The sequence below is a fragment of the Brachyhypopomus gauderio genome, chromosome 13, assembly GCF_052324685.1.
Source record: "Brachyhypopomus gauderio isolate BG-103 chromosome 13, BGAUD_0.2, whole genome shotgun sequence".
NCBI classification, from domain to species: Eukaryota; Metazoa; Chordata; class Actinopteri; order Gymnotiformes; family Hypopomidae; genus Brachyhypopomus; species Brachyhypopomus gauderio.
Genome location: NC_135223.1, coordinates 22,830,504 through 22,841,770, shown reverse-complemented (window position 1 = coordinate 22,841,770; position 11,267 = coordinate 22,830,504). Strand labels below are relative to the sequence as shown.

Here is an 11,267-nt window from a genome sequence, read left to right as displayed (position 1 = left end):
ACTCTCCCTCTGTGAAAACGCCTCAGATGGGACCATGACAGCTGTGACCAACCTACAGCTTCAGAGGCGATAACAAGCCTTATTAGACACCCACCACCCCACCCCCAAACTCCCTCTCTCTCACAAACACACCGCACCTACACACACACAAACACACACATACTGGCTACCTGCACCACGTACACAGACATAATTTTGAACAGTCTGTTGTTCATCAGTGTAAAAGCTTACTGAGCTACATATGGCTCCTTGACTACTTGCATTCAACCGTTAAACAAAAACATTAATAACTATTAACCTTGCGTTATAATACCGCGTCATGTTCATATACTGCTCAGAATTTACACTCACACACACACGCACACACACACACACACACACACACACATACAAACACACTCTGTAAATGAAAAACGGATATAAATCACACCCCAGGTTTGGACACAGTGTTAGCGTTTTCTTTTCATTTATTTATCAGTCACCAAATGATGAGATACATTCTCTTAAAAAAAGAAAGAAACAACAAAAGTGATATTCTTTTTTCCAGTTTAAAAACTATAATACAATATTCTCAATATATAGATTTTTGTACAAAATAAAAACATCATGGAACTGTAAAGAAAAAGTGATCCCAGACACGCACAAGAGGAAGGAGATCAGGACACGTAGAGTTGGTCCTCACTTCCATACAATAACATAAGTCTGTTGTAATATATTAAATATTTAATATTCGAGCTTACTATTCTGATATCAGCATTGACATGTTTCTTTTTAAGCGGTGCGTCTGAAGAGTCAGTCAGAATGGCAGGGACTACAATGAGAAAACTGCCAAAGGACTGAAGTTAACAGGCGAAGCAGGGGACGCAGTGTGTGGCCTGACACATCAGATGATGGGGGCAAATATTAAATAATGACATCGAAAATCGTATGAAGGATCTCCCACTGCGTCACAGATTAGCATCACAAAACCTCACTGGATGTGCTTGGCTGCGCTTGTCTGAGTGCGAGGTCAGATGGAGTGAGTTATCCTTGACCTTCTGCCATAATGACGCGGCCCATCTACCCCGCCTGCTTTATGGAGCAGAGCAGTGCTTAAGGAGGAGTGGAGCATTGGGGCTATAGACACTACACGTGCACGAGCGTGCACAGACACACACACACACACACACACACACACACACACACACACACATACACATACACGCACACATACACACACACACACATATACACACACGTGTATGTGCACATACATGCGCACACACACATACACACGCATAAGTACACACACACGCACACACACACACACACACACACACACACACACATATACACACACGTGTATGTGCACATACATGCGCACACACACATACACACACATAAGTACACACATAAGTACACACACACACACACACACACACACACACAGAATGATAAAGAGATGAAGAGAGCACACACGGAAGAGGAAACAGTCCTTTCACTGGTCCAGCAACAACCATCAGTCATTTAAAACCCTGTACAAGTCTTATCCCTTTCCTTTATTTTCGAAAAACCCGCACAAGGTCAGATGTCTACCTGAAAAAGACCTGCAAAAGGAAATGACACATGGTGATACAACACAACACTTTCCACTTCAGTCACGCACAGGAGAGACCACACTGCTCTCGCAAGAAACACAACAGCTTTAGATTGAAAAGAATGGAAAGCTAAAAGCTTGATTTTTTTTTTCGTCTTGTCACATTTCCTGTGTGCATGTACGTGCCCTATTCTGGACAGACGGACAATGCTACTAACTCCCTGAGTGTGGGATGTCTATGTGTTAATCATCCCCATCACTCAACACTTGATGTGAGAGAGGGAGGAGATGTCTAGTTGAGTGTGTGTTGGGGGGGGGGGGGGGGGGGTGTATTCAATCTGCAATAATGATGCATCACTGCAGCATCACTTTGGAGATTAAAAACAAGACACTGAATTTCAATCAAGCCACTGTTATAGGCCAATGAGGGAGGAAGGGGCGGTCTGGGCTGGCAAGGGAGCTGAAGCTATCACAGGAGAGACGGAGAGAGACAAAGTGAGAGGGAGAGAGACAGGCAGAGTGAGAGAGAGACAGGCAGACAATGTCAGAGAAATAAACAGACACAGTGAGAGAGAGAAAGAGAGAGAGAGGTCGACAGTCAAAGTGAGAGAATGAGAGAGAAAAAGAACTGAAAATGCCCATAGGAAGTAAATATGCCCATGAATGAAGCGTCTGAGCGTTTTCTGTTGCTGCTCCATCACTTTGGAACTCTCTCCCTCAACAATTACGCGACTGTTCTGACCTACCAACCTTCAAATCACTCCTCAAAACCCATCTGTTTCGATTAGCTTTTAAATTGTAATTTTATTGTTTTATTTTTATTGAGATTTTGTGGCCTTAGTCCTAGCTATTATACTGTTGTTGTTGTTGATGGTGTCTGTTTTATGCTTTTATGTTACTGTGAATACTATTTTAATGTAAAGTGTCTTTGAGGTCTCTAAAAGCGCTATAGAAATAAAATGTATTATTATTATTATTAATGAAAATGTGGCTACAAAGTGAATTACTACAGGGTTAAAAAAAGATAACTAAATAATAAGTTAATCAAATTTAGATTATTTAAAGAATATGTTAATAGATTCAGGTAAACCAAACAGGGGAAATATCTAACTGTCTAATGAAAATAAAAGTTGTGAATGCTACTCAATCAGCTCATTAAGCAAGCTGAACAACCAACACACCCCTCCATGAACAGAAAAAATGTGTTCCTTTTTTTCCCGCCGGCACGCAGGCCCCCTGTGGGTGTGAGATTTCCCCATTTGTGCAGCAAACAACACACCAGCCATAGCTACTGCCGCCCGGGAGACCGCTCCCCACAGCGAGAGTGAGATATGGATTTGTTTTACGCAGTTAAAGTGCTCGAGAGTTTCGTTTTGACTGGAGAAGAAGGCAATGTTGGGCAACACAGTCGAGATTGTCATCACGGTTCAATCGGCAAGAGCGAAGTGGGATGACGTTAAGTGGAGTTTTAAAAGCGGATATTTGGGGGGGGGGGGGCATATTTTAGAACAGCACACTGAGAGATGAGCAGGCAGAGCAGTACACAATGCGGAAAGTGAAACTAGGCATTTTCTCCTGGATTTTTTTTGTCCTTAGTTGAGGAATGTGTGAATCAAGCACAGTGCGTCTCCCCCTGTGAGGAAGTGGTACGCCCCTGCTGGGAGCAGGCCTGTAGGTAGTTTGGTCCCCGAGAAGGCTGACTGGAGGCGTCGTGGTCTCAGCCTGGCACCCAGCTCTGGTTGCTGTGGCTCTGCTGTGGGCCTGTGAGCCCCATGCCCACGCCCATGCCCATGCCCACTCCGATGCCCATGCCCTGGGCTAGAGAGCAGTCAAAATTAAAGTCCATCTCCTCTCCCGAGTCCATGATGTCATGGAGGAGGATGGACTCTACATCACAGTCCAGGCTGCCATGGAAGATGTCCAGGTCTAGGTCAGCCGGCAGCCGCTCGTGGGGGTAGGGGTGATGGGGGTTGTTGTAGCTTTGGTAGCTGCCCCCTCCTCCCCCCAAGCCCTGAGCTTGATGGTACGGTCCGTCAGCCATGGCCTGCTGATGTGGGCCTGGATATGCGTTGTGGCGTGGATGCGGGGGCGGTGGCAAGGTGGCAGGAGTCCTGAGGGATACCCTGCATGCCAGCAGGGTTGGGGGGCAGGGTGGTGGAGGCCGGGAGGTGTGCGTGTGCCGGGGGACTGTACAGGTACGGGGCTTTGTGGCCGTAGGGCTGCATGTGTGTGACGCCGGGCTGAGCGTGGACGGGCGGCCCGTGGGGCTGATGGCCCTGGGCCAGGCCGTGCCCCATGCTGTGGTTGTGAGCGGGGTTGGCGGCCGTGTTGGGAGCGGAGATGTGGCTGTGACTGTGGGTGCCGTTGTGGCTGTGGCTGGGGTTGTGGTCATGCGCGCCGTTGTGGCCGTGGCCGTGATGGTGGCCGCGAGAGCCCACCCCGCCGCTGGACGGGACCATCATGGCCTCGTGCTCTTGGCCGAGCATCATGTCCTTGGCGCAGTACTGGGGGCTGCCCGTCAGCAGACTCTGCAAGGCATTCGTGCCTGTGTAGGTCTGCATGTTGCTGGCGAAGCTGGAGGCCTTGTTCTCCTGGATGGTCTGCAGGGGCGACTGGTGGCGCATCATGCCCACACCCGGCTGGCCGTACACCGGGCCGCAGTAGGACCCCTGGGCCTTCGCCCCGCCGCTGTAGTGGTAAGCCGAGCGCTTGTGATGCGGCGGCTGGTGGTGGTGATGGTGGTGATGGTAGCCTTCGTCTAGGCTGATGGCTCCGGTGAGGTCTGCCAGCTGGGGCAGCTCCACGGGCGGGCAGTGGGCGGCGGGCGAGCGGGCGCTGGAGGGACTGGGGTAGAGGCGTGGCGACGTGGAACAGGACAGCCTCCCCTCCTCCGGGTTCTCCAGCTCCCCTTCCGCCATGATGGGCGACAGGCGGCCGCTCAGCGTGGACGCGGCTGAGCTGGCCCGGGAGTGCAGCTCGGTCCACGCCTCAAACTCCTCGCCCACGCCCGCCGCCCCCCGTCACGGGCTTCCCGGGTGGGCTCGCCCTCTCCGGCGAGCCGTGGAAACCCCCCCGCCCTGCCGAGCCCAGCCCCGCCCTGCCCACCAGCTTCTTACGGTTCACTCTGCCTTTGCTCTTCAGGTACTTGGTGCTGTTGTCCATGGAGACGGCACGACGGCGCGGTGCCTTGCCCGCCTTCCCTCCGTCGGGGTTCAGCATCCACCAGGAGCTCTTCCCCGTGCCCTCGTTCTGAACCCGGATGAAGCGGGTGTGGAGAGACAGGTTGTGGCGGATGGAGTTCTGCAAAACAAAGACACAAAATTAAAAAAAGGAGGACACAGTATTAAATATTTTGGGCTGTTTCATTCATACTTCTAACGTCTGCTCTCAAAGCAGCAGGCCAACCAGCGCGAGCTTTATCTCAAAGGTTATTTCGAATGTGGCTGATAATGTAGGCTAAGAAAAAATATTTGTGAAAGAATGTGTCATGTCCTCCAAACACATCAAAGGATACAAAAATGCATCATGCATCGTGTGCGCATCTCGTGAATGTGTTGAGGGTAATCACTTCTGTGACTTAATAATCTGATGTATTCTGACTGATATGAGACACTCTGCTCTGGTGTGTGAGTTTTTCGGAGGAAGGGGGATCCCTCCCTTGGCCTGGTGTGGATTTCGGCTAATCCCTGGTTCAGTGTGCTTGGCGTTGGCTGTGCTTGAAGGCTGTGCCAGTCTGGCCCCTTGCCAGCCTCCTCTCAGTCTGAGAGAGGAAACGTATTGAGTGAGTGAATCAGGAGAGAACGTGGATAATGGAGTCCTCCCACGATTCTGTCTCCCACTCGAACCTGCCATGAGCTCTTCCTCACCCCCCCACCCTGGTGACCTGCTTTACCCCCCCCCCCCACCCTAGTGACCTGCTTTCACTCCCTACCCCCCCAACCAATCCCTATTCTCACTATTATGTGACTTTACTGCTTCAGATTAGCAACTGCTATATCCAGAGCCAATTTAAAATACAGATATGCTAGCATTATTGCTTATATTATATCAGTCACAATGCCTATGCCTAGCTATTCATTTTCAGAGAAAATCATAAACAATCCAGAATTTTCTTTACTTCAGGCATTCTGACTTTCATTCAGCTCACTCAAACCACATTAAAATCTGTATATTAGAAAATTAATGACTTTGTGAATTAATGACTTCTGTGATTTTAGGAATTCTTCCTAAAATATAAAAAAAACATCCAAAATAATTTAAGCCAATATACTGTCGCTGAACGTCACCAGCCTGTCTTAAGTCTTAAAGCATATATAAATGGACAAGATATGCTAAAATCTACCAAGACGTTGCTGAATGAAAAGCCCCCAAAAAAACTGTCAGCATCTCCAATCAGGTGATGGGAGAATGGCTCCTCAAGGTAGCACCTCCAAAGTGAGGAGGGTAACCATAGCAACAGGATAAACGTGAAGACAAAATAAAGCAGGAATCTGTTGTGGGGTTTGCTTGGGAGGAGGGGGAGAGAGGTGGAGGGGGGGAGGGAAAGTGGAGTTTGGGGTGGGGTGGGGGGGGGGGGGTGGTGCTGCTTTTTGAAGCTGCAGTTGAAGTCCCTGCTGCCTTTCATCAAGGCGCTGGGCCTGTGGTCCTCACAGAGGAGGCTGAGTAAAACATGAACCTTCCTAAATCACCGCAGATCACTCATCTATATTGTGCCAATGACGATCGCACAACTGTGTCCCTGTTGCGTGAGCTGATGTGCCATTTCAACGGAGGCACTTGTGCTACCCCCCTTTTTTTTCCATTTCAATTCCTCCTTCACGTAGACAGATGACGGGCACTTCGGACCTGACACTGACACCTTTCTGCCGTTTGTCAGTCGTGGTCTGAGATCTGGTGTCTTTCTGCCCGTCTGAATGGGCCTGAATCGGAGGATGAGTCAGGGGTATCGGGGCTGAGCGTGGCCTTCACACCTCCAGAAACTGGCAATCAGCACTAATCCCTGCTCCATTTCACATAATCACACACAATCCGAGACTAATCCTAGCTGATTCATGGACACTCCCAGCTGGGTGTATCCCACTGTAAGGGTGGGGATAGAGTGAACGCGTGTCCCGCTAGCTCTATAACAACAGAACCTTGTGGGGAAATGTCTGTAGTGTATAGAATGAAAGATCTGGTGTTTCTCACATCTGGTTTGGAAAACAATATCGGGAGGAAACGACTGGGTCCCTAATTCATTTACGTCTACTAAATGATTTAATATATCTTATTCTTCCATTTTAATTGGTGTAGCAGGAGCTGAATTAGAAATAGCACTCAGTCTCTGTCCGAGGGGCCTCCACAGTTCCCCTCTTCCATCACCTTTGGAGCAGCTGTAGACTAAGCTAACCATCAGCGACGTCGCCTGCTCATATTAAACAGAATACAGAGTCTGTCTCAAAGGCCATAAAATCAGATCCCTCCCCTCCTTCCCCACCACTAAACACTTCCAGACAATTTTAATTAACTGCTTGCACACGCGCACACTCACACACACACACACACACACACACAAACGCAGCTCTACTTACACCAGAGCTTGACAATACAATCAAGTAAGCAAGAAACAAAGAAGACCAAATGCAGATTTTGCTCAACGTAACAGTCGTGCAGCAGTGGCCCATGTCAAAGTGCTTGAGTTCAGCTTTCGTTAGCAACTGCAGGCCTCATAGTTCTTTCAGCGTCCAGCGTCCAGCCCCACGCCTCCTCAGCCGTTGTCTTTGTCTCAAGATTAAGAGCTTAAGACCTACAACTCTCCGCCTCACCTCCCAAGTCTGACTAGCCTGACTTCTCCAGTAAACAGGTGGCTTTGGAGCTCTTTCCCAAGATCATGTGCACGTTTGGAGGCTCCGACTTCCTGTTTGAAGGTTTTTGTAGCTACGTATTGTCAGAGCAGAGAACTCCACTCTCCCGTCCTTCTCCCAACCCCATTGTGTGCCCCTTATTCAAATCAGTTCCTGCTCGACGGCACACTGAATCCAGGTTGAAATTCAGGAGAGGGAAACACAGCGCTGAGAATTGATTCAACCAATTTGACAAAGAACAGCAGTTTGTGTGGAACTCGAGGTCAGCACGACGGTCCTACAGAGAGCAGATCACACCAGGGCAATAAGAATGAGCACTCGCTACGTGAGAGGAAACCCAGACTTCACCTCACGTGACTGAGTTGACTTGTCTCCCTCTGAGATGGCCCCGTCTACCCTGACGGACAGCACGGAGCTTCAAGTGTGCTCTGACGGTGCCTGTTTCAGACATCTGGTGGGGTGCCACCTGTCCCTCTGTCTCTGCTGTCGGGAAGGGGGGGGGGGGGGGGGGGGGGAGTATAGTGCTCGGCTCATGGGATAGGCGTGGTGACACCGGAGACGTAGCTGAGTTGGGGTTCTGCAGACTGGCACAGGGGGCAGCTGGGTGGTGGAAGGGATGGGAATGTGGGAGGCACAGTTTGGGGCCCAGTGTGAGAACCATCTCAGCAACACAATGGAGTTCCCTTCCTCAAAATCCCACCCATCCACCCCCCCCCCCCCCCCCCCCCCCCAACCTCCCAGCTACCCCGCAACCACAAACTCAAGAGGCGGCTCACAAGAGGGCCGAGGAAACAGGTCAAACTATTTAGGACCAACTTGCCGGGTGCATAATCACAACGAAAGGAACTGCTTGACGAGAGTGAGACGGAACCGAGGAACAAAGGGAAGAAACCACTCAGCCAATTCAAATAACTTTACCACACAAAGGATGGATGCTATACCCCCGCCACACAGTGGAGCATCTACCAGACAAGACCAGCATTCTTCAACCAGTCATTATTAAGCCATTTCAGGCAAGCAGCAGCCATTATATATATCGTCAATGGCTATCTCTTTATAAACTGCATTAATTTGATAAACACCAAATGTGTGTGTGTGTGTGTGTGTGTTTGTGTGTGTTGGAGGGTGAAGGTAGCGTTAACTGAATTTATTGTGAAACGTTTTCTTTTAACGGACAGGGGTGGAGGGGGGGGGCGACTTAAAGCAAGAGGTTTTGTTCAGCACGGGAATGAGTTTTGTCAGCTAAGCCTGTCTCCAGGCTATTGATGGAAATTAGCGCAGGATAAATATTCGCATCCTGTGATTGATGTCACGGCTGGGCTTGTCCCTTTGAAGGGAAATAAAGAATGCGGAGGCGTGCAGATTAATGGAAACGGGGTGGGGGTGGGGGGTGTTCACACAGTTCTCACAGGGAGGGGGATTCTGGCAAGACATTCTGCTTAAAGCACCGAAATATAGAATCCAACACATGCAGTTAGCACCGTAACGGCAGAATAGAATTTTCCTCCTCGGTTTCTCTCCTACAGCATAACAGACACGCAAGAAACAAAAACATGAAATGCTTTAGTTAATAGGCCAAATGCTGTCTGGCTATTAACTCACCATGATTGCACAGGTGAGGGTGTCTGGGCTGAAGGTATGTATTAACGCTATTAACGAAGGTAACGCTACATACGAACACACCATCAGCCATTACCGTGCAGCCCGTGACATTCCTAGCAGGAGTGAAGTGCTGTTGCATTAACAGCAGAAAACAACGTGAAGAGGCACAGAGATCCTCTCTGCTGGGAGGGTAATGGGGCTGGTGGGTGATTCCTGCCTGGCTGTGTGCTAATTGCAGAGCCCAGGCTGTGCTTTCTGCAGGCCGCGTGATGACGGGTGGCTGGGTGTGGACGCCGGCCTTTGTGGGCTGGGAGGATAAAAATAGCAGCGGCAGATTAGGAGAGCATCTGAGGGCCGGACAGGGGATCGGAAAATCCGCCGGCCGGCGCAAGCGCAGCCGAGCCTTGCTGGTGGAACGGGGCCGGGAAGCAGCCCAGGGTCCTCGCCTCGTCCAGCCCACTAAAAAGCTGGCGTGAGCGCGTCACGAGCGCAGCACGGGGACATCTTTTCCGACACTCGCTCCAGACCTTTTCTCCACCCCCCAGGGAGGATTCACACAACAGGTGCAGGAGTGGTGCACCTGTGGGAGCTTCTGATTGCTCCAACCAAGCACGCACGCACACACACACACACACAAACACACACAAACACACACACACCTTCTCCATGAACTCGACTCACAATTTCCATAGAGCTTGCCATACACTGTGTTAAGTTGAGCACATTTCTGAACAGGCTTTAACTGTGGGATTTTACAAGGTGGGGCGGTATGCGTTCATCTGTGTACAGGTCTGTGTGTGTGAGCGAGAGAGAGTAAAGTTGATCTATTTTAATAGTCCACAGGCAGCTTGCAGTGGATTTGATTATATTGCAACCTCCATCTGCCATATACAAAAAAGACAGACAAGCAACAATGAGACAAATGCAGGCAGCGTTTTTTCCTTCTTTCTCATCATAATCTCATTCACAGTAATAAGAATCTCATTTCCCACATTCTAAAGGTCAGCGCACAACTCTGATCAGACTTTAATACAGATCATTCTCGGGGTTTAATTTAATTTCACCAGAGCAGGAAACTCATTCACAAGGCATGTGCTCAGCATGCAAAATTTATACAATCATCCCTTTAATTGTTTCAGTTTCAGAGCTTGAGGAAACAGTGTTGCAGTCAGTGGCACACGGACTTACTTCACTGACGCGCTGTACTCGTTTGAACGTCTAAGATGTAGCTAAATAAACTCACAGACCCTAAGATGCACATGCAATTCATACTGGTGACATGGTGAAGGTGCCCTGGCTACTATAAGAGTCAGCAACCTATAAATGAAACACTTCTAGAAGCTTCGGGAGCAGCACACAGACATGGACATGTGTGCTATGACCAAGTCATGCCAAGGTGAGCAGCAACCTCACTCGAACACACACGAACACATGCGCCCGGCACACAGAGTCCTCTTAGAACCACACTACCAAGCGACCAGTTGCTAAGGAGACCCATGGGAAAGGGAGGGCTCTTGTTGCCATAGCAGCCAGTTTTCTCCCAGCCAACTATCCCTCCCCAAGGGAGTGACATGGGGGAGTTTGGGGGAAGGGAGACCAGGGGAGTATACCAAAGTAAAGGGAGGGGACCAGAGGGGGGGAGAGGGAGGGAGAGAGAGAGAGGGAGGGAGAGAGAGGGAGAGGGAGGGAGGGAGAGAGAGGGGGAGAGGGGAGCAAAGAGATAGTGAAAGAAACAGAAGAGAAAGAATGAATAGAGAGAGAGGGGAGGGAAGAAAGGATGGGAGAAAGGTAGAGCGTATAGAAAGAGTGAGAGACAGAAAGAAGAGTGAGAGAGAAAAACTGAGAGGGAGAAATAAAAAAACCTCCTGGGGGCAATATGGCAAAAGTATTACAATAGTGGAAGATTTTCATGATACATGATGAATATTGTGATATATAACATTGCTGAGGTTTAATAAGTTGAACATTTGAACAGACACAATACTGCAGCAGAACAGTAGTCATGTGTTTTTGTATAACTGCTCAACTACGCTATTGTTTTTGTTTGTTTGTTTTGTTTGTTTTACCAAGAAAACTATTTTGATCTAAGGTGGCAACATCAAACTATTGGTAAATTTACTCAGAACGTTGCTGCTGTGAATCTTTAACTTGATATGGTGACAAAATTTGTAGGAAGCCAATAATCAATTTGGTGTTTATTGGTCTAAATCTGGTGCTCTATTGGTCTAAATCTCTTTTTAATAAAA

The 11,267-nt window shown here is 49.0% G+C and overlaps 1 protein-coding gene across 1 annotated transcript in view; it reads right to left on the bottom strand.

Annotated features, from left to right (window-relative positions):
* Positions 1 to 449: 449 nt before the first annotated feature.
* The window catches only part of LOC143474360 (forkhead box protein O6-like), a 29,331-nt gene continuing 18,513 nt past the window's right edge, over positions 450 to 11,267 (bottom strand). The window contains 3 exon segments of the mRNA XM_076971817.1: positions 450 to 3,663; positions 3,665 to 4,593; positions 4,595 to 4,876. Of these exon segments, the coding sequence (XP_076827932.1) occupies positions 3,294 to 3,663; positions 3,665 to 4,593; positions 4,595 to 4,876 (1,581 nt within the window). The 3' untranslated portion in view covers positions 450 to 3,293.